Source organism: Phaethon aethereus (assembly GCF_964289735.1).
Source record: "Phaethon aethereus genome assembly, chromosome: 1".
Lineage (NCBI taxonomy): Eukaryota > Metazoa > Chordata > Aves > Phaethontiformes > Phaethontidae > Phaethon > Phaethon aethereus.
Window position 1 is genome coordinate 195,954,268 of NC_138575.1, and position 25,036 is coordinate 195,979,303.

At 36.3% G+C, this 25,036-nt stretch overlaps 1 protein-coding gene across 4 annotated transcripts in view; it reads right to left on the reverse strand.

Annotated features, from left to right (window-relative positions):
* The window catches only part of NBEA (neurobeachin), a gene marked incomplete at its 3' end in the record, with an annotated part of 516,829 nt that overhangs the window by 195,108 nt on the left and 296,685 nt on the right, over positions 1–25,036 (reverse strand). For all 4 annotated transcript variants that reach the window (XM_082012155.1, XM_082012156.1, XM_082012153.1 and 1 more), the window contains one exon: positions 5,262–5,386. In XM_082012155.1, the coding sequence (XP_081868281.1) occupies positions 5,262–5,386 (125 nt within the window). The remainder of the gene's footprint in view (positions 1–5,261; positions 5,387–25,036) is intronic.

Here is a 25,036-nt window from a genome sequence, read left to right on the forward strand (position 1 = left end):
CACCTGAAAATGCCAAGATAAGTTTGTTCGTAAAACAATGACAGCTTTAAGGAACAACATCTGGTGCATGCCAAATGAAACCAGCTTCTCACCAGTTTCTCAGGAGTCTCCTCCCCCTATTTTATTCTAACACTGACTTCATAAGGCAGGAAGCCCAGCTGTTCAGGAGATGGAAGTTAAGAGTTTCGGGAATCAACTGCTCTGGACTTTGCAGCACTGAGTAGTGGCTCTAGAGCTACAGTTACTCAAAGTTCAACTTGGTACATTTTTCTTTAACATTGTGGACCCTCAAAAATTGAATCTTCCTTTAGGGACACTCAGAAACCCAGTTTAAAAGACAGTCCCTGGTTGAGTACGGGTTCCCATGGATTTCAGACTCCCAGTTTCATAGCAGGGAATCCACACAGCCTTTCTTTTAAGGTAGCCCTTGCTTGAACCTAAATGTTCTGGGAATGTAAGTCCTTCAGCATCCTGAAGAAATCCTGCCCAGAATTCTTTGAAAGCATATCAAAATCGAGGTGCTTCCATCAAAGTAGATTTCAAATTTGAACATTTCAGATTTCAAACCCTGATGCTTTTTAATTGTTTGTATAATGAAACCGTATTCCTGATGATGAGCACACAGAGCATTTGCTGAAACAGAGCACTGACAAGTCCCAGAAGGAGCCATATACAGTCTGCTTCAGCTAGAACCACTCTTGAAATAAAGTTGATAATTAGGTGTCCAAATACATAATGGAATGAGTACCTTAAAATACGCAAGTTCAAAAGCAATTGCCACATTGCATTTATATGACATACTGTAGCTTTGTTTCAAAACATAAATGTATTACATTTTACATTATGAAGGCTTTTTTTTTTTTCTTTTTCATTCTAAGCATTCAGGATCTGTCATGATAATCGGCTTAACAGGCCAAATATTCTTGAGTACATACACTAGAAATATTTGACCAGCTTACATATATATGTTTAGAACATGGGCTGTGAGTTATTCATGTCCATTTCCTCCAGTGCAGGCTAGAAAACATGGTCTTTCTTGGAACCCTTTTATGTGCAAATGGTTTCTGGACCACAACCTTTAAAGACTGAAGGACCAAAGCTTAATAAATTAACTATTTTGCACTTAAGATGATGTTTGTGGAGCAGTATTCTGTTTCATTGTCCAGGGCAATACAGTAGTGTCTCATCTATACTCATCTCCAAAGACTAAACGATTCTTTCACCACATGTACAGAATAACTGTGAATTGGGCCATATCTGCATATTTCATGCATTTATTGGTAGCAAAACTTGAGGAAGAGAAGTAGAGTTTATAATCTTTTATACAAACTTTTTTTTCCACCTTTCTTTTCAGTCTAAAATTTAATCAGTTACATTGAAACTACACCTAAACCTGAAATAAGAACTGTTTAAAATCTATTGACGCTATAAAATGAAAAATTACTGAAAATTTCCAGGTATTTCAAAATTCCATTTTATAGCTTGCACTTTGATATTGCATAAAGTAGTATCCCTGCAGCTTCACAGAAGAGAGAAATTGTTCTATATTTCTATTCAAGTAATAATTTAACTAAAACAAAAGGGCACAGAAGATATGATGATGAAATAATTATGGTTGATTTTTAAATCCAGATATGAAAATTGTTTTAATAGATTGCAAACAAATCAAATGCCTAATATAAAATTGTATTTTTATATTATTATAAATATTATAGACATTTCAATATGCAATAATATAATTATTATCAATATTTATAGAAAATGTAACAAAATTATTAAATTTTATATTATTATTTTATATAAAATTATATAATTGAATCATCCAGTTCATCTCTTGTAAATGCTGCTATGAATCTGACACACCTAACTATCTCAAAGGACAGATAAGTATATAGCCATAGGAATGTGTTATAATTTTTCACATAGTTTTGAAATATTTCTTACTTGCCAGGTATTTCAAAAGTTTGTGCACGTGCACGCACACATAGATATATATGCATATTCATATTTTAACAAAAACAGACATCCAAATGTGCATACATTTGGTGGCTGACTAACAGACTGTAGTTAAATAGAAGCTTCACCCACTCGTACTGCAGCAGATATTTTTTAAGAGAATACTATTTCCCAGTAGTAGATAATATATAATGTTTCCTACAGGAGGAAGTCACTTATTAGCTAAAATTAACACTTTTTTTTTTTAGCTCTTCAAGGTAGAATTTAACATTTGTTGTTACTTCTACAAAACAAACATATAGACCAGACATAGTTTTCATTTCCAAGACTCTTCTGTTCCTTGATGACTGCAAGTATTATGTAATTACAGTATCCATACATCTAACATCAACTCTGATTTAATACTAGAGTAGTTGTAGAGCACTTTTTTATTTATCAAGGTCATATCTTGATGGCTGCACAAGCTTAGATAAATCAGGTGTTAAGCAGGCACATCTCCAAGGAATCTGGAAATTCTCTCATCTGCAATCCTCAGCATATCTTATTATTTACTGCCAAAGAAATGACTGATTAATTTTGTCATCTTTGGTCTGTGTTTTTTGCTCAGCTGAAACTGCCTGCCCTCTTCTGCAATGCCTTATCAGACCTATTTAAGTTGATGCCTTTGATCGTAGACACTGAGGAGCTTGCCGACTTAGGCTTTGACTAAACATTCCTCCACTGCAATATTTATGCACAAAATCCTAAATGATAACTGACAGTCAATGTAGATAACAAAAACTTGTAAGATGTTTCCCCTATTTTACTGATGCTCAAAATAGCTTTACTTGTGCTAGAGATATCAGTCAAGATGAAAAATTGCTATTAATATAACAAAAGCCCAACAAATTTTGCTTTGATGAATAGTTTATTTTTCACAAACAAAGTATCTGAGGTCAGGAAAAAGTGTGTTATTGGAAAACTATGCAGTATTATTTTTTTTAAATGCTTTAAATTCTTTCTGTAGTGTGATATCATGCTTAGTTTTGGAAGCTAGGGGCATTTTACTATCAAACTGTTCCAAACAAAATTATCAAAACAAAGCTAATAAAAAAATACAATGAAAGTTAAGCCCCATGGAAAAAAATGTGCCTCCAGCTCTTTATTAATCACATTCCAACACCAGAGGCTAAAAGTACATCAAACTGCACCAAATCCTTTTCACATGACAACCTCATAAATTATTCAACTCATTAGTAACACCAAGAGGCATAAAAATAACATCAGTGTTAAGGATGTTTTCTTACAGAGAAAGGTCAGCTAAAAGTTTCAGTATTAAAATCCAAAGGCTTAAGCCTCTGAAAAGTAAGTACATCTAGATAGAATCCATGAATTATAACTTTAATGCATGCTATTTTAAAATTCCATATGTTAATTTTAATACATATGTGAAAAATTAGAATTACTTTTTTTTAATTCTGCAAACAGGACAACTTGTCTATTGCAATTTATAAGCCACCACTAAATTTGATGCGTACCACTTCTAAACACACCTGAGCTTTAATTTTCCTGTATGTTGAATACACTAAGAGATGAATAGCGTGAAATGATATAGAAGCAATCCAATATGAAACTATGACTACTTCATTTTTTCTGTTTCTTTTGATTGTAGCTTTGTCTGGCAGGCTAGCTCTACTACGAGGCAGCTGTCACCTGCACTAAAATACTACAACACAGAAACTACATAAATGGAGGCAATCTTGGCAACATGCTGAAAGTGCTTAAGTGCAACTTGTATTATAGTTCTCATAAAAAAAACCCCAGAAACCATTTCTAGCATCCTCTGAATACAGTCTTATCCCAAAGATACAACATTCCTGCTATAAAGGCATGAAACAAAGTCCATCTAAGTAAATGGAAAGTTCCTGCTATTTTAAGAACAGAATAATATCAAAGATTAAAACTTTCTAATAGTTTATAAATCAGATTCCTTCCTGTTTTAATGTTAGTTTAATATCAAAAATTAAAAATATTAATCAATAGGAATATTTTTAAGGGTTCTTATGCCTGTATAATGCATAAAGGCCATGGTTTTCATTATTATTTGCCTTACAAAAGCAACACAGCAATTAGCACAGTTTTGCATCTGCCTCTCATAAGATCTCTATTTTGATGTTTTGGACGAATAACCCTTTGTCAAATATGCAATACTATATACTACTGGGGGAAATGTCTCCCTTAACCCAAATTATGAACAGTTTATGACCTGAAGTTCTGCACATGATAGCCTTCACATTTAAATAAGTATTAAATTACACTAGCTAGTGTAACTGCACACACATATTCATTTATATGTCTAACCTTGTTTGAATCCCAGATATTTGCCTCAACAAGCTTCAAAGTTGGTGAAACATGTAGGTCACACAGAGTTAGCTTTATACCTATCATATCCAGAACTTCTGGCAATGTTAGCCTTTGGCTACACAAAATTACTTCCATTTTAAACTGTTAAATGCTAAATAAGCCCAGGATTTTTTTTTTCAGTACTACAGATTTAAAAAAAAAAAAAGGGCAGAAAAACACCTAATACTCTTTAAAAAACACCTGTCTCTGATATGTTAGAGAGGTACCCAAGCTTAAACCTCAGAAATAAATTTGGTTTAGACTTGGAGTACTGAGGTTCAGTCTGCTGTACAGAAGTCACTAAACATATGAAACTTTTAGATGATATAAGGGAATTTGTAAGCATGTTCTTCCTTCCTCTTTAATACTCCAGCTACCTCTCCATGAAAATCAAACATCATTTAATACTTAAGTTTCTCAACTAAAGCTCCTATGTAGTCAGTTCACTAGTCAAATCACACATATCCTTAAAATAATTATTTTAAACAAATTCTTATGTATTTCGTGATTTGCAGACAAAGATAGTTTTGGATGAGATTATGCCTTCCAGGATAAAAATTCTGATATTTTTAAAAACAGTTAATTCCTCATTCATGAAAGGTCTCCAATAGAACTATTACGACACATTAGTTTGATGGCCTAACAGTTTCGTTTTGTCACTCTGGAGAGACAAATTCAGTTACTTTTACCAGTGTCTCAAAATTAGTGTCTGGGAATGCTAGAGAGGTATAATGTGAATCCCTTGGGGATCAAAGAATTTAACAGCCCACAAGCTCAAGTCTTTTGGTTCATTAAAGTGTAAGAATATGTTGTCCTAGGAATTCTCTGCACTGTCCTTAGAAAGAAGAGACACAAATCTCAGGGATTCATGGACATCAAGAAAACGTCGTAAGGTATATTTTTAAGCAGGAGTTAGTACTGACCATATTCCACAGCAGCTTTTAGGAGAGCATCAGGATGAGTAGACCCAAAAGCATTGCGAACAAATCGCCTCCGCCGGCGCAAATCGTCTTCCCAGTAATCCAAGCGCCAGAAGTCATGCAGTTGGCTATGAAATAAAGAACACACACATCAGCACCTACCACAGCTTGAACTGTATTTACATACATTATAGTATAATTTCACTGCTGCTTTTCTATTTCAGAAACATAATCTTGTAAAGACATATATTACTAAAACTTACAATATTCTAATGTTTCTTTACATGCATTTATATATTATAAACCTCAGCACTGCTTGTCTCAAAATGTTCTGCCTGCTGCTAAAAACATTAATCACTCTGAGGCCATTAACAAATGCAGCATCAAATTACAAGTATTAATGGCACAGCTTGCTTTCTTTTACAGTGTTTTTAACAAGGCTTGTAAATCATAGAATGGACCTCAGTGCAAATAGTTTGCAATTTAATGACTATGGTCCCTTAGCAGACTGAACTTAGAAGTATAAAATATTGCCCACTTGAATTTTGTGGAACTATGATTAAACTAATGTGCTGAAATATTCATTGAAATAATTCCCCACTGCCCCTAGCAACCTGAGAAAATCGCAATTTTATTCATTATTAATAACACTGAATTAGAGCAGCAAAAAAATTCCACCATGTGGTAATTGTCTTGGTAAATTATTATTCCAGCACTAACAGAGTACTAGGATGATTTTATAGCTTCCAGCTAATACAAGCCATTAACAACCATGGCCATCTTTGCCTTACATTGCCTTTTTACATTCAAAAGCAATATTAAAGTTCTGTGGACTGATCTAAGCCATTGTTAACCTACATTCAAGTCAAAACATACAAATATATAATAATCTGGTATTCAACTTCAGTTCTAAAGAAATGACCAGCTCCACTTTCAGACAACTTCTTGACCTTATCAACACAAACATCTCCCACATCAATTTTATAAGTATGTTGTGGGATATTTGGGCAAAGCTGTATTTTCAGCCAACATTTTAAAAACTTTTTGGATCACTATCAAATACCCAAAATGTTTGTGGATGCGTCCTTATCATCAAACTCGTAATTGAACACACAATACACTTAAATGATTCTGCAGATCATGACCTTGGAGACCATAACTAGGGAACCACTGCTTTAAACTAGTAATTTTCATTCTATCTGCAGAACCCTGGAGGTGTGTGGACAAAGGGCAGATAAAAAAAAAAAAGAGAAAAGTTTTCAGCTCAGTAGTATGGGCTACATCTTTGCTGGATTTTTCTAGGCGTTACTTCAATCACTGTTTCCTATATTGCTTTCATTTTGGGAAGCTACGCACTGGTAGCCATTTCCAGAGGAAATGCAGAAATATGCTAATGTAGAAGAGACCTTTTCAGTTTTTACAGTCCACTTAACCACTTTTTTTCATGCTTGCATGAGTTCTTGTCCAACTTAACTAACTGCTGTCATGAGACCTGGATCAGTTCTGGAGGGCACAGCACCAAGCGGAGTGGATGTAGCAGCACACCTTCTAGCTACTTATAACTTTTCAGCAGCAGCACACTGTCAGTTTTAGTGTGTTGAGTTTTTTTGCATTCTGAATGACATTTTCACTATGCCCTTCTTGAGTGTGCGTGAAGGCCCTACTTTCATTGCTGCCTTGCAGATCAGGCATTTTACTTATCTACAAGCAATGAGGAGGCAACTTCAGGAGTTCAGTGGGAGCTGCTTCCTCACAGAGAGCAATTCAGAGCACCTTCTGTAAAGGTGAGGCAGTGACTCTGAGCTTCCACAGTGGGAGGATGCAGCATTAACGGCCTGGCCTGCATGCTATGAGACAGGAATATCTTGCTATCTTGAATACCAATTTTCTTTTGCTGAAGTAAAATAGCCTACTTTGGTTTTCACAGAATCACTAAGGTTGGAAAGGATCTCCAAGACCATCAAGTCCAACCGTTAACCCAACACCATCACGCCCTCTAAACCATGTCCTGAAACACCACATCCACACGTTTTTTGAACACTTCCAGAGATGGTGACTCCACCACCACCCTGGGCAGCCTGTTCCAATGTTTGACCACTCTCTTCATAAAGAAATTTTTCCTAATATCCAATCTAAACCTCCCCTGGCGCAACTTGAGGCCATTTCCTCTCGTTCTATCACTAGTTACTTGGGAGAAGAGACCAACACCCACGTTGCCACAACCCCCTTTCAGGGAGTTGTAGAGAGCCTCCTCTTCTCCAGACTGAACAACCCCAGTTCCCTCAGCCGCTCCTCATAAGACTTGTGCTCCAGACGCGTCACCAGCTTTGTTGCCCTTCTTTGGACACGCTCCAGCACCTCAACGTCCTTCTTGTAGTGAGGGGCCCAAAACTGAACACAGTATTTGAGGTGCGGCCTCACCAGTGCCGAGTATAGGGGCATCATTACTTCCCTACTCCTGCTGGCCACACTACTGCTGATACAGGCCAGGATGCTGTTGGCCCTGTTTTGTACTATGATACAGTTTTTGCTCACAGATGTTGTGTTAGCCTGTAGTATAAGTCCACATTTCTACTCCTACACTAAGCACTGAATAATTTTACTGCGACTGCTAAATCCCCTTGACCCTTATGTAGTATGAATACAAAAATGGGCAGACAATTGCCCCATGGTTTAAAAGACGAAGCTTAAAGACTTCTTGTGCACTCCTAGTCTGTGCTTTAAATGGATGATAGCAAAGATAATCCTGCAGGCTTTTTATCATAGTGATTGTTTTGAAGGGAAAGAAACTTTCTCTTTTTGCTTCCATCTAAGAGTAAGTCATGATGAAACAGGGGTAAAAATTTTAATTAATGAAAATGCATTTAAACACAAGAGTTGTCTGAAAAGGCATTTGTCTCCACAAAAATAAAAAAAAGACTGTTAGGTTGATAACAATGATACAATTATGTAAGAATTAAAAATCTTTTATGAAATTAAGAAATATTCAAATACTAAAAATATTAATTTTTTAATTTGTTCTGTGTTTAATCTGGTATTCCATTAATTTCATTAATCAGTCTGAAGAATACTGTATATTCTTAGCTGAAAGGAAACCACATTTTGAAGCCACTATTTTAATGAAGCGCTAAGTAAAGAAGTGATGAAATTGTCAGAGGATAAAGTCTATTTTGAGGGTCCAAAGAAAGATTAAAAGTTAAGCAGGGATGAAGTCTGAAATACATAATAATGGCACAAAATAAAAATTTTGAACTAATAGAACACAAACCTGATTACTAATCACAGATTATGTGACTTTTTAGCACACAAGTTTATTCCTAGAGCATTCTTCAGGAATCTATCCCACAATGTCATTATATACTTCCAGATACTGGAACAGATCTGAACCCTAAAGAAAAGGTTTCTGAATCTTAATCAGTTACTCTCAGATTTACCCTTGACTCTTTGAACAACATCTTTAATAAAAAGACGAGACACTTTCTCCTACCTTATTGCTAGCAGGAAAGCAGACACCTGAAAAGCTGTTGGCTATTATTCCAGAAAGATTTGAATGCTTGAATTTCATCACTTGCATTATATACACAGATATGTATGGGATTTTCCTAAAAATTTGTATTATTACATCTTTGGATAAGATTAAAAATACCAGTAAAGTAGAAGACTGTGGCCATAAAATCCAGCCTAAAATTAAGAATTTAACCTGCTTTAAAAGTACAGACCTTCAGACTGAATCAGTATTAAGTTGTCTAGCCCCTATATTACAGTACTTCAGAAATACTTTTATTCTAATTCTAATATCTGTCAATATTATTCAGGATTATACAAGATTTTTCAGGAATTTAGGTAGCTGCTAGATAGCTCTAAATGATGGCTGTAAATCAAGCAGAAGTATACTTTCTAATGCTGTACTAGGCACAAGTCAATCCTAGAAGAGAGCATGCCTGCAAATTGTCCACATCTCTTTCTGCTACAGCTTAATTTTCCTAGAAGTAACTTGACTAAATCAAGTCATTTTAGCAATTTATTTTTGTGACAAGTACAATATTGCAATAAGCTTTACTTTTCTTAATAATGTATATTATTAATAATCCTTATTTCCACAGCCAACTAGATTACATGTAATTTCTCATTCCCCCATATCTTATACCGGTTAACTGACATTTTGAATCAGGCTTGTTTGAATGAAAAAGTGCATATTAAGCATACTGTAATAATTTTTCTTTTAAGAACTAAAAGTTCATAGCACCATTCATGAGCTACTCCTATATACTTCAAAAAAGAAATGTATCTGTATTCCTTTAACTGAAAAGTTATTTAAAATGCCCTCTAAAACACATGACCCAAAGAAATCTGCACCATGAGTTCAACTGTCAAGATAATTTCCTTACAAACTGTAAAATAAACCTTTCTCATCCTCATCATAATGAGGGCTGGTATAAAACTAGTGATATTATAAGGTTACTAACAATGAAAAATGTTATTTGTAGTGGTGTGCATATTGCAAACTTAATCGCAAATATCACATATGCAGTATCTCATACAGACACAGAATGTTCATGTTTTAATGGAACAAGCCCTATTTTACTACAGTTATTGAAGGATTACAAATTCTGTTTCACTGCCACTGCCATCATTAAGTGCCTGCTTAGCAGCTTGCTGTGTACATTCTCCTACTTCAAACAGCATTTTGTCTTGTTAAAGGCCAGCATGGGATGGAAAAGCGGTTTTATGCTATCCCAGATAGCCAAGGTGGACTTTGATAAGTTACAGCAAGCAGCTTTGAAGTCTCCCAAGGGCAAGTTACTCTCAAACTCAGCACTGCTCAGAATTCTCTATAATACTCTTTGCTACCATGACACACACACTGTCCATATATTTGGGGACTAAGATTACAGAGATGGACTAAAGTATTTCAGGTAGCCCAGTCTATTACCCTTTTAGAGAAGAAATTGTGTAGTGCTCTGCCACCAAAACAATTTAGAAGAGTATCAATCCAGTCTGTACAGCAAAGTCCTCCCTGCCTTTTCACATGTCTGTATAGCAAAGTCCTCCCTGCCTTTTCACATGTCTGTAAGTCAGACTCTTAAAAGACAATTTTTGAAAAGATTTTCTGTTGACTCCTTCAGCCACAGCTCCGAAGAAATGTATGGGAAGGGTTTTTTCTTTTACTTATGAATATTAGCTGTCCTAAACAGCCAGCCTTTGTCCACTCTGTGGGCAGTCAGCATCTGTGACAGCAGCTCCATGGCTGTGAAACCCAGTCCCTGGTCACGTTCAACTGCAGTTTGCTGTATGTCACCTACAGCTAGAGCAACTAGAGGCAAATACAAACAGTGGAGAGTAGTAGTACACATGTCCATAAAAGATCCTCTGACTGCAGCCCAAAGGATGGGCTGCCAGATGGAAGAGATTAAGTTCGAATATGTTAATGAAGAGGAACAAGCCTGCAGGCATGGGGGAAGGGGAAAAAGTTGTTTGGAAAAAGAGGTGGGTCGCAGAACTGGAAGGATGTCAGAGAATCCATAGTCTTTGTAATACTGGGAAACTGCATAGAAAAGGCAAGGAATTGATGATCTATAATTTTGGGAATTGGTCCCAGTTGTTTTTATGTAACACATTTTAAAAGGAAAAATAATTCTTTTCACAGTGTGGAATTATGCCTATGTTTTGAGAAATGAGCAAAAATATATACTGGAAAAGTATAAAGCATTTCCCTACGGTAATATGAAGAACAAAAAATTTATAACATTAAAAAAAAGTAAGTAAAAGAAAACTTGAAGTACAAAAACCACAAATTATTACTTATGCAATATTTATTACAGCTAAAAAGTACAGGCCAAAATATAAACCTATTTGTCAGAAGATCTAGAGTACTAAAGTCTTCTGTAACAATGAAAGAGCAGGTACTGTTCAGAAGTGGTATAGCAACAAATATAATAAATACATTAGGGCAACGTTTTTTCTGACTATGCTTGAAGCTGAAACAGTGACTGCTGGTTTTCTCAAGATGGTGAGCCAGGTATGCAAAAATCACACCCCACATTAGAATGGCTAAAAGACAACAAAGCCTTGCTGGACATGAACAGAAACAAATACAAGAAGCTTTAATTAACATAACTAGTATAATTACTATATGTAAAAAAGATCCTTTTAGTTACAAAAATGACAAATGTCTATTATATTTTTCCAAAAAGTATGCTAGAGAACGCCATAAATAAAACTAGAAACCTTGAAAACTAAGAATAATTCTAAACAAAGAATACCAAAAATAGTAAAAACTGGAAATACCAACACAGGAAATAAAGATGTCAATGAACCTGAGAAACATCTACTGCAACAAAAATTGAAAAAGATGGTAAAAATATTAAAATAGGAGTTTAAAAAAATCTTTAGGCAGTCTTACAAACAGCAACACTTTTTTTTTCCTTGTAAGTACACATGCACAAAAATTATTATTGTTAAACATCAGGAGTATATTTGCAGAGTTTCAGGGAAAAAGAGCTTACGATTTAAATAGAAGGATGTTAAATACTCAGGGAAATTTAGGTAATATTTAATCTTTTACAAGTTTTTTTACGAATATGATATTGAGTGATTCAATTATTTTGTGAGAAGCTTCTCACTGTAGTTTTTGAAAGAAGCTGGGCAGATGCATCTTGGGGAAGTCATGTGGATGATATATTGATTGCTGCAAGCAGGGCTACAAGGCTTAGGATATCAGTACAATACAATGAAGTTACGTTCACAAACTGGTGAGGTGACATAACAGCAGGAAGATAGGCCATGAAGAAGAACATAAGAAGCTGGTGGAGAGGGCACTGGCAGTAAGCATTGGGTGATGGTGACGAAGGTGAGGTTGTGTCACTGGGCAAACAAGGGATGCCTAGGCTGTTGGTTAGGGATAGCATTTCCTGGGGGATGGCCGGATGGTCAGTGACTGCCAGCTTTTTCTCCACTTTATCTTGTAGTTGTAATCAGTGCAGCAAACTAGCAATGGGTAGAAGTGAGAGAGAAGGAAATGGAGCTTTCTGCGAATTTGGTTAAGCAGTCAGTGTCCCGGTTGCTGACAGCTGGAGGAGATGGTGTGGAGAGCCCAGCAGTCCAGCTAGATGACTTGCATCCCAGCAGCATGGCTAGAAGCCATGACAGCACTGCCATATTCAGAAGTGTCATGAGATGAGAGGTATTTTTGTGCATTCTGTGTAGGGCTGCCAAAATGTGAAAAATTAAAATGAGAAGAGACATAAGACAGGAATTTGGTGACATTTGAGGAGAAATGCAGACAAAGTCAGAGCCCTAAAAATGAAAAAGGACTTTTCTAAAAGTCTAGAGTTAGGCAGTGAGGAATTGAAAAAGAAAAGTAATAGGATCTAACCAATAGATAATATTAATTGGAATAATTTTACTGGAGCAGGAGTGAAACAGAAGGACCCATTAAAAGGTTTCTTCTGGCAGTATTTTCCACGATACTGGGAAATGGGAACCCACAAAGAAAACAGATTGGGAGGTAAATAAATTGAAAAGCATAGATGAAAGGTTTGAAATGTAATTATTGGTTGGTGATGAAAAAGCAACACTGAGCTGGAAAAAATGGAGGAATAGTAAGTTTGTAAGGAACATACATGTGAGAAGAAAACCAATGACTGTGGAAACTTGTGGAAGAGAAATAACTGTGAAAGTGGATGGGAAGAGAAAGAAATCTGTGTGAATAATTATGGATGGATAGGGTTATCAAGAATATCTGTTAGATAATCTGTAAGATTTTGAGACTTCTGAAATTTGAGCTACTTTGGTTTAAGGAAGCGAACTCCAGAAGTCTGTGAAGTTTAGGGCTGATCTGTGGGGTTCTATGATTACTTTATGAACAGAAAAAGGGAAAAAATGGTTCATTTTAACACAATTGATAATACATGAAGCACAAGTTACCAGCAGATTACATATTAGTTGATCCACAGGTTTCCCTGTAGAGAGTGGAGAATGGTAAAAGTTTTTTAAAATACCAAAGAAAAAGTTTTGAAGTTGTTTACACTTGTGAAGAGTGAATGCAATTCATAAACTTGCAAACTTTTACAGAGATTGGTATTTGTGTGTTGTAGTTTTGCAAGGTTTTAGTGGAGGGGAAGGGTGTTCATGTGGACTTTGAAATAAGGGTGAGATAGAGCAGTAACAGAAAATACTACCACTGATCATCAGAACAGGAGCAGAGAAGTCACCTTTGAAAAGCGAAGAGAAAACTGCCAACACAGTTTGTCTCCTATTATCACGTTACTAATGGTCTTGCATTAATAATGCAAAGGAGGACAAAGGACAGAAAGCTGTCCTTTTTGAAGGACAAAGCTGAGAGGAACAGAGAATTGCTACAAATGTAGAGAGAGCAAAAACTCTCAGAAGATGACTAATGATTAAAGATCCACCAAATTCCTAGAGAAGAATTTTCTAAGGTTGTTTTAAAGTGTAGCATTCTTGTCAGAAAAGAAGGGGGTGATTTATATGGCTTAGGCACTAGGAAAAGGTATATTTAATACACACTCTTAAGGAAACCCTCCAACTGCTGAAACTTTTATTACTTAATTTCAGTAAAAAAATTGCGAACACTGAAGTTCAAAAGATGAGAAATAGAACAGGGAAGCTGAAAACAGAAATATCTCCAGATGTGTTAATCTTCAGTTAGATGAGGCATCAGAAAGGAGACTAATGCCAGTAGAAGTGAAAGGGAGGCTGTGGCCATAAAGATGGTAGTATCTAAAACACAAACTTCTAAGAGTTAATTCCCAGATTATATTGCATGGTCTGACAACTTGTTTCTGATCATCAGGAAAATTTATATAAAATGCAGACATTTTGTATAGAGATTGGGGATTTTAGTATATTGCATGGAGTCTGAAGGAACAAACTGATAACTAACACACAAAAAAGGACTAACAATTATCCTGACTGTCTAGATTTTTTTGATAAAGTTTAGATCTCCAGAATAAGATGTTTGTTCTGGAATGCCTGCTATATTATTAAATAGTAGTAAACTTAGACCATGAAGGATTAGTTTTCGGGAAATAAGACTAACTGTGCATAAAGCCATATGGGAAAAAAACATAAGAAAAAAGTCACATACCTCTTAAAAAATTATCAATGGAAATGACAATAACTCAAATGTCTACAAAGTAAAACTAAAGGTAAGTAGAACTTTTTAAATTATCAAACTGATTTAACATAGACACAAATTTAAAGTAACGCAAGATAACTTTTAGTTAGTTTTAGTCAATCCAATGACACTGAATGAACAACTGAGGCAATATAAAAAGTGGATACGTAAATTGTCAGTGTTTGACTCACCAGAATCACAAAGGGTTTTTTAGTAACAAAATATCAATAGCAACAGAATGCAAGTAAACCAAATTCTAGGAATAATAAACTGTATCCCTAGAAACACTAAAATGCAATAAATTTTAAGGTTACTAAAAATTAAGACATATATTAATACTATCTTTGAAGAAAAGGAAGAGAAAGGGGTTGGAACAATTCCCTGTGGTTTAACTCAGATTTTTAGTTAGAACATTTCTGCTATTTCACAATGTGTTGTCATCACTCCAAAGAAAGAAGAAACAAAATCCCCAAAATCCAAAAAGCCTTTTTAAAGTTTCAAATAAATGAAAATTTTTGTAAAATGCACTTTTGGAAAATGTCTTGAAAGAATATACAATGTTTTAGGACACTTATTTTTAATGCTTTTTTTGTTATGTCGCAGAATCACAGAATCACAGAATCACTAGGTTGGAAAGGACCTTCAAGATCATCAAGTCCAACCATTAATCCAGCGCCACCATGTCCCCTAAACCATGTCCTGAAGTGCCACAACCACACGTTTTTTGAACACTTCCAGAGACGGTGACTCCACCACCTCCCTGGGCAGCCTGTTCCAATGCCTGACCACTCTCTCAGTGAAGAAATTTTTCCTAATATCCAATCTAAACCTCCCCTGGCACAACTTGAGGCCATTTCCTCTTGTTCTATTGCTAGTTACTTGGGAGAAGAGGCCAACACCCTTGTCGCCACAACCCCCTTTCAGGTAGTTGTAGAGAGCGATAAGGTCTCCCCTCAGCCTCCTCTTCTCCAGACTAAACAACCCCAGGTCCCTCAGCCGATCCTCATAAGACTTGTGCTCCAGACCCCTCACCAGCTTCATTGCCCTTCTCTGGACACGCTCCAGCACCTCAGCATCCTTCTTCTAGTGAGGGGCCCAAAACTGAACACAGGATTCAAGGTGCGGCCTCACCAGTGCCGAGTACAGGGGCATGGTCACTTCCCTACTCCTGCTGGCCACACTATTTCTGATACAGGCCAGGACGCTGTTGGCCTTCTTGGCCACCTGGCCACACTGCCGGCTCATGTTCAGCCGGCTGTCAACCAGCACCCCCAGGTCCCTTTCTGCCGGGCTGCTCTCTAGCCACTCCTCCCCAAGCCTGTAGTGTTGCATGGGGTTGTTGTGGCTGAAGTGCAGGACTCGGCACTTGGCCTTATTAAACCTCATACAGTTGACCTCGGCCCATCGATCCAGCCTGTCCAGATCCCTCTGCAGAGCCCTTCTACCCTCCAGCAGATCAACACTCCCACCCAACTTGGTGTCATCTGCAAACTTACTGAGGGAGCACTCGATTCCCTCATCCAGATCATCAATAAAGATATTGAACAAGACTGGCCCCAGAACCGAGCCCTGGGGAACACCGCTTGTGACCGGCCGCCAGCCGGATTTAACGCCATTCACCACAACTCTCTGGGCTCGGCCATCGAGCCAGTTCCTCACCCAGCAAAGAGTAAACCTGTCTAAGCCACGAGCCGCCAGTTTCTCCAGGAGAATGCTGTGGGAGACGCTGTCAAAGGCTTTAGTAAAGTCCAGGTAGACAACGTCCACAGTCTTTCCTTCATCCACTAGGCCGGTCACCTGGTCATAGAAGGAGATCAGGTTGGTCAAGCAGGACCTGCCTTTCATGAACCCATGCTGGCTGGGCCTGATCCCTTGGGTGTCCTGCACATGCCCTGTGAGCACTCTCAGGACCAACCGCTCCATAATCTTCCCCGGTACGGAGGTCAGGCTGACAGGCCTGTAGTTCCCAGGACCCCCCCTTCCGGCCTTTCTTGTAGATGTGCGTCACATTGGCAAACCATCTCAGCATAGTGCCATACTTAGTAAGATTTCATAACTACTACCATGACGTCACAGTATCACAAGCTCCAGGATGGAATGAATGGTGTATTGAGGTTTTCTCTCTCTTTCTTAGCTGACTGTAAAGAGACAGACAGAATGGCTTAGACTAGAAGCATAATTGTAGATGGCTAAAATTAAGTAAAATGTATTCCATGCTACATGTGCAGCTTTTCTCTTCAAAATGCAGAAATATATTGAAGTTTCACTGACACAAAAACTGAACTATCTAGCAAATGATCTTCCCATTTCAAGAAAATAAAACTTATTTATTTTACATTTTGATTATTATGTTTGTTATAACGTCACATCAGAAATAGGTATCATAACGTCAACTTACACACTCCTGCTGTGAAGAAATACAACATTAAGTAAAATTTCAAAATAAAAAAATTTGAAGCTTTTATTAATTTAGAAAAATGAAAGGGAAAAATCAGGCATTTTCATAGGAACTTATATTGTCATAATTTTTCACAAAAATATTTAACCAAAATACTGTTTTCTCATTTAAAAAAGTTTTAAAACACAATTTCTATTCAACTCTTCTTCTGTTTATACAAGTATACCACCTGCTGGTAGCAATATTATTTTGCTTCTTAAGTACCTTGTGTGTCAAATTAAAAGATTAAAAAAACTAGGTGCCCTCTGAACACAGCAAACAGGAGTCCTCATGAAATAGTATAACTTTTTGGCTAAATCATCTGGAAAGTATTGTGCCATTTTACAGCTATAATCCATAAGAAGTCAGATAAACATATCAGAAAATATCTTGTTTATCTTAATTTTAATGAAGTAAAATGCTGATTTAATAAACTAAATAGAAAATGTTTTAGGACAACTATTAATTTTTCCATAATGATACTGGTTTTTGAACAAGGTTAAGTTTAATAGATAAATTTCTTATGATACTACCTAAGGCATTTACAGAATTAAAGTTGTTTTCTTTTTTAAAAATCATGTATCAAATGTAGTGCATCTCTTGAGCTTCAAACCTTAAATATTCTTCCAGCAACAATTCTGTAGACAGCATTTGTCTGATAATACAGCTCACTACTGTATTCTACTTTCAGCCAAGAATATCAAAGTGCATTTGAGTCAGAAACATGGTGACTCAGTTCTGCCTTGGGAAGGTGAACAACTGGTTGCAGAAAAAACAAATACTAGTGTTATGACCAATGGAAATTAAGAGAACTGTCTCTTGTAGTTATGCTTTGCCTCTAGTATAGCATCTTATTGTCTGACTCCCTTCTTGCACAGAAATTCATTTAAAAAAACCCAAAACTCAACTCCCCCAAAAGTCACCCTTGCCCATCTAACTGTTTTTTTTAGTATTATTTGCTTGGTTCAGGTGTAATATTGAAAAGGGAAGACAGAGAGATCAATTTATTCAAATCTCACAGAGACACTCTCCTCCTCTGCCTTCTGCTATCTTCTCTACTTATGTAAATGATAGGATATTTTGCTCCTGAGTGAAACAAACAGCACAAGTTTCTTTAGGTAGCTTTTTCTACCTTTTCTGAAAAGAAAAAAATAATATCCATTTTCCCTTTGAATTCTGAATGGCAATAATACCACTGATTAAGAATTAAGAATTAACAAATTAAGAAACCCAGATAGGCAAGTTGGAGCTTGGGGTGCCTCATCAGCTTGTTGTAAATGTCACGCCTATCCAGTCCACCTTGGCACATCACAGAAGTTCTCAGATTTGCAAATATTCTGACAAAGCAGGCACCTTTTACAAGAAAAATAATTTACTCTGTATTTCAAGATTGTTATCTGTCACATTAAAGGCCTTAGCTTCTCAAAAAAATCTAGGCTTTTGTGATTTATCTGCAATTCCAGAAGAGTTAAACACTAGCTAAAAGTTGCTTCATCTAGGGTTACTGTGGTTGAACAACTGAAAAAAACAGTCCCAAGTTTTCAAAGTGGGTATCCAAAGTAAGAGAGCTTGTGGAAGCTCTTGAAAACTTTGGTGCCTCTTTGGCTTGCTTAAAGGTCAAATGCTAAGGGCTCAGACTTGAAAATAGGGATAACATATGTGACTGCTGAGGATGCTGCCCCAACTGTCTGCCTCATTCCAGATGCACAGATTAAGGTGTCTGAATTTCTTGTGAAAGAACTACTGAAGAAGGTACTGAGCATTACAGTCCAGTTTCAAGGCAAATCAGCAATGACTTGTCAAAAAATCTAGAGCTGTACTTTTAACATAAACAGCACGGTTGAGATAGACAGCTAGGACTGGTTATCTCATTCGTTACTCTTGTTTATAAGTCATGGCTCAAAGTGTATGGCATCCAAGAATAGAAATTTTGTCTCTCAAAACCTTTAATTAGAAGAAAGAAAAGATGTTTTATTTAAATATTTTTAAAGTGTTATTCTAAAACTGACACAGAGCTTTTTTCTAAAATAGTATTTCTTAAAAACCCATAATGAATTACTGTTTCAAACCTTTATAAATTATTCAAGCTGCAACTGTTTAAAGACAGCTAACATAAACCTGGCATTGAGATGAAATAATTAGCTTCCTTGAGGCCTATCAACGAACGGCAACAGTAATCAAAATCTAATAAATAAATAATACACTTTTACCTAGGCAATTATTTTAATTTCCATCATACAGAGCTGTTTATTAAAATGCAAGTCTAATAAAACACTATTTTAAATGAATGATTTGCAAAATGTTATTTCAAGCTTGATAATTTGAAATCTTTGAATTCAAAATTTATAGAAGTCTGAAGTTTTACACTTTCTGCAAGTTTTTTGAGACAGATTTCTTTTTCTTCTAAGTATCATCTGTAAGTACAGCGTAAGTTAAAAGCAAAGCACATATCTAGCTTTAAACTTAATATTGTTTTTAAGAATTGAAACAAAGACATGCTGGCCCAATTAGTGGATATGTCTTGACTGGTGTATAAACAGTTATTCCTATCTGCAAATGCAACTTGTATTGATGAAATAAACATTTGCCAAGTGGCATAGCCATAAGTGCTATAGAATTTTTAATAGAGACCATGTTTACAATACTATCAAATGCTGAAGTAATCTTAACTTTGAATTTTTTTGTTCTTGGGAATTTTTGTAAGAGTTAAGAAACCAGTTTGGCAAGTAAATCAAAACTGTTCTATTTATACTTTATTTCTGACAGTCAAGAGGGTCTTTAGAAGTATAGAAACAGTCTTCCATAAAACATCCCAAAATATATCAGCATGACCTAGTGATTTATTTTTGGCTCTGCAAAACTCATGGAAGAAGCAGCAGACATGACATAAAAAAAAAAAAAGACAACACAGAATTGAAACTTTCTTGTTTTCTGTCTTGAAAAAAAATGTGTGTTTTTGTGCATTTTGAAAAATAAGCAGCAAAGGTGTTAAAGAATTTTTGCATACAAAGTATTTGACAATCCATTATTCTGGATATACTTTTAAATGTTTTCCTTCCTTCTAGTTGCTTAATTGTTAAGCAATCATGAGACACATCTGATTTTTCCTTTGTCTATAGAACAAATCTGTGACATGACCACACGCATCTGCATTTTCCATGTACATTTATAGTTCAGTTGATATTGTATAGTATGACTTCCTATATGGATATGCTTTACAAATATAATATACAAATATACAAAAACAATATAGAATGTATATTTGGTTTTATTTGGCTGTAAATTATTACTTAAGTGAATATTACAGTTAAGGAAAAAGCAGTTTAATAAATTTATACAAAACCCCACTGCTTTTCTGTATAGAATCACCATGAAGAATTACAATCCTCAACCTTGCTAATTAAGCTGATTTCATCCTTTACATCTTCATTGCAGGGTTTTTTTTAAAAGACTTTATTGCCATAGTTTGCATGGAAGATGAGAAATAAGAACAGGAATTCGAATCAATCTATTATTACACCAGAAAGGAAAGCTTACTGACTGGATCAGTACTGAGGTAGACAATTGATGGGGGAAGGAACCATACATAAGGGAGCAGGACATGCTGCTTTCCCTTCAGAGCATGGGGGTAGCCAAATTTCCTGATCCAAGAAAACAAAAATAAAAACTGCACATGATTGTGAAATACAAGCTATGAATTGAGAAGAGACAATATTCTAGAAGTAGTTCAAAAGTGGGAGAAAGTGAGACAAAATGGAGCCGGGCTCAGTCTGTACCTGGGCTTGAAGGCAATTTGGTTATGGTATTTTTTGGCTTACTTTCTCTGAGCTGTGAATCTGGATCATCCAGAATATTTTCTGCCAAAGTTCCTTGTGACACAGGCCCTAGGTAAGAGTTCCTCTTGAAGTGTTGAAAAGTCACATCTGGCTTAAGACCCATGGAGAGGGTTATGCCAGCCTCAGAGGTTCTCCAATTTCTAATGACCAACATAGCAGAAAATATGGTGTCTCTCTTCTTCATCAATTTCATTCTTTTGGAAACTTTTGCTTCATTTAGCTGCACCAGATCTCCTCCATATAGCTCAACAGAAATTATGTTTGAAGATGCTGTAAGGTTGGTTATCACCTTATTTTTGGAAACTGCTTTTCCTACAGGGACCAAATTGCCCATGAACTGGTAGAATTTGTCTTCTCTTCTTGCAATCTGGGACGCACAGTTCAATTACTGGGAAGTTAATACTAGCAATTAACAGTTGTAATTTACTGGAAGATTAAGGTTGTCAAATTATGCCAAATGATAGCTCAGTTGAGTTCCTTTTATCTAACTTAAGATGTCAACATTATTGACATTTAACTAATCAACCCAGGCCCATTTTAGAGGAGATGGCGAGAACTAGTTGCACCTTGGGAAAAAGTTGTGTGATAGGAATCCTACTGCTCTTGTCTCAAGTAACAAAGTTCTCAACAGCAGAGAAAGTAAAAACCTGGGGTTCTCACAAAAGAATCTGGCATGTAAGAATTGCATTGAATTGTCAAGGGAAGGATCAGGTCAGAGAATTCACATGACTGAGTGAAATCCAAGGATAGAGAAAATGAGAATTATAGGTTATATGGATCCTGTTAAATGAAAGAATTGGAGAAAGTGGTCGATTGACTTGTCCCAGTCTTATGTTACTACAAGTAAAAGTTACACAGAGGTGTCTTTTCATCACCTGATTGACCTGCTAAAGAGAATCCTGAGATATACAATAGACAAAAATCACAGAAATTTGCTGGTTGACAGCCGGCTGAACATGAGCCAGCAGTGTGCCCAGGTGGCCAAGAAGGCCAACAGCGTCCTGGCCTGTATCAGCAATAGTGTGGCCAGCAGGAGTAGGGAAGTGATTGTGCCCCTGTACTCGGCACTGGTGAGGCTGCACCTTGAATACTGTGTTCAGTTTTGGGCCCCTCACTACAAGAAGGATGCTGAGGTGCTGGAGCGTGTCCAGAGAAGGGCAACGAAGCTGGTGAGGGGTCTGGAGAGCAAGTCTTATGAGGAGCGGCTGAGGAAACTGGGGTTGTTTAGTCTGGAGAAGAGGAGGCTGAGGGGAGACCTTATCGCTCTCTACAATTACCTGAAAGGGGGTTGTGGCGACGAGGGTGTTGGTCTCTTCTCCCAAGTAACTAGAGGAAATGGCCTCAAGTTGCGCCGGGGGAGGTTTAGATTGGATATTAGGAAAAATTTCTTCACTGAGAGAGTGGTCAGGCATTGGAACAGGCTGCCCAGGGAGGTGGTGGAGTCGCCATCTCTGGAAGTGTTCAAAAAACGTGTGGATGTGGCACTTCAGGACATGGTTTAGGGGACATGGTGGCGCTGGATTAATGGTTGGTCTTGATGATCTTGAAGGTCCTTTCCAACCTAGTGATTCTGTGATTCTGTGAAATCATCTCCTCTGTCTAAATTTAAAAAAATTCGAAGTTCCTCTTTCAAAGAACAGGGTTATAATTTTATTGCTATAAAACAGCAACGGTGAATCAGAGGGTATGTATTCAAAATCCCCAGATTCAGACTGTAAATGCCTTACTGGAAACAAAATTCTTTTGAACTGATACAAAAAAAAGAACATAAAATTATATACATTCAGGAAACAAAAACTATATGAAGTCAAGCAATGGAATAAAAATGCTGATACTCTTTAAAAATCAGACTACATTATTAAAGCAATTGAGAAAGCCTAATAGATAAATACTTAAAAACAGAATACTCTTTATTATGCATAAAATTATGTAAAAAATCAACAACATTATTTTGGAGAGTCTGACTCTGTGGTGTAGCATATACATATTTTTAAAGAAAAAATATAATTCAAGCCCAATTCTAAAAAGAAGTATGAATTTGTTTAAGTATAAGCCTGTGGGAAATCCCATTAAAGTCAACAACATATTTAAAATGAGACATGTTTCAGGACATATGTTAGGGGCTTAATTCCATCAAAATTTGAGAAAATGCTCTAAGCTATTGGTAGAATATCAATGTATTTTTTTACACTAAACACTGAACACTGGTAGGCAAAGGTGTATAGAAATTACTGTTTATTACATACAAATAAGACTTTAGTTGAGGTTATTTTGGTAACTTTTTTTTCTGCTTGCTAAAACCGCTCTTTTTTTTAAGAAGCAAACAACCAAACTTCGCTAGCTAAACTAGTGAAAAGCTTCCAACACACCTAGTAAGAAATTAATTGAATTGACACCAGCATGAAAAGCTGCTAGATTACTCTTAAAGATTATTAACCTTTTATACAGAAAATGAGTGTAGATTCTATTCTCATCTCATGCTTTATAGGACTTTTCATTAAATAAGTAACTAATACAAATCTAGAATAGCTTTTGTCTAGTATCTCATGCTTTATTTAAGCAACCAAAGCAACATGGGACTAGGTGCGTTGAATATACACGAGGTCTGTATTCTGTATTGCTCAACCACTGTGTTACTTTTTTTCTTAAAGTTTAATTGAACTAGTGTAAGGTTATAACTCCTTGTCCTAATAGAAGATGACCAAATAGTTCTTTCCTCTATATTGTTTTGCTGACCTTCTGTGAATTTTTCTTTTTCCAAACTATCTACATTAAGTTGCTTTAGTCATATTATCATTGACTTGAAGCATCCTTTTCTTTCTGTAGATGTTATGTAATTATTGCAGTTAGCGATATGGTTCCAAACTACACATACAAACCAAGGCACAATATGTAACAGATCTACTATTGTTTTAATAGCAATATCCTCCCATGGTGTAGTAAAGCTGAATTATGGACCAAGAAGCCAGCTGCTCTTTCTAGTTTAACACTGAATCTGTCAGAAGTTTCTTTTGTGGTTTTGGAAAAAGAACAAAACCCAGAGAAAAAGAAGTTCTTGTTCACAGCAAAAAAAGTGTTCTTATTCAATTTATCTTATGCCTTAAAAAAAGATGTAATACTTCCATTATTTAGCTTCAGGGAGAGGTTAGGAAAATGACACTGTACTGTGATATCTACCTATAGTGCTATGAAAATATCTTGCTTTACCCTCCACCACACTTAGAACATTGTGTTGAGAATTAATTCCTGACACCAGCAATATTATCTTCCAAACAGGCATTATACCTCAACAGATTGATAATGAAAAAAAAAAAATGGTTAATGACAACTGCAGTGTGTCTTTGACTGTAGTGATTTGGTGACAAGTGAGAAGGACTATGATTCAGAACTTATTCCCTATCAGTAATTGCATCTCGCCATAATTTCTTTACTTGATAGAAAGTCTTGTTGATGCAGCCTGACCAGCCTTTGGTCAACAGCAGGACCGTCAGTCCTTGTACAACGAAGACCCTTTTGTTGATAACTCATAAATATCTGTGCAGCCTTCAGCACAGCTAACGTGGTACAAAAGAAACACTATAAATCTCACACTCAATGAAACACAAATTCAGAACTAACTCTCGGTAATACAACCTTCTCAGACACTAATTTGCTAGAGTTTTATCAGTCAACAGTTAATAGTCACAAATGCATAGACCCAGTCATTTCTTCTCTCAGGACCTATCCTGCTGTCACAAAAATGTCTGACGGTATAGAACTGTTCAGAGTCTGCCTTTAGAGCCGATAAGTTCAGAAGAAACACTGAAAACTTAAACAGAAAGTAGAAGGAAAATACAGGAAACATTATGGAGGATTGTTGGATGAGCTGGTGATAGCTCATTTATTTATAATACTTGGTGTTTTCACTACAAATGTTTATAAAAACTGTTTAGTGAACATCTCCAAAACCTTCATTTGCCTGCAGCAAGCCTTTGAAATTAAGCAGGAAGAAAGAAATCAGGTCAAAGCCTTCCTCTTTCTGATATTAAATGCTTTTTTGGCATGAGAGATAAACTCTTGAAAGAAATGTGTGTTCTACTTCTGTTCCATAGGACAATGTTGGCAGCATACCAAAATAACAAAATAAAATGAGTATAACACAGTTGTAATGCTCCAATGATCCTAGAGGAGTAGTAGGCCCAGCACTAAGACTATCTGGAAACTTTTAGAAAGATGAAGAGGAATCTTTCCCTACTTTGGGCTGTAGTGTCTACTCCCCAGATTAATGTTTTGCCCAAGAGTAACTGTATGTCATTCAGTGCTCAAGGTATATGCACTAGGAGGAGAGTCTCTCACTCTCCCTAATTCTCAAGTTAAATTTGCAAGC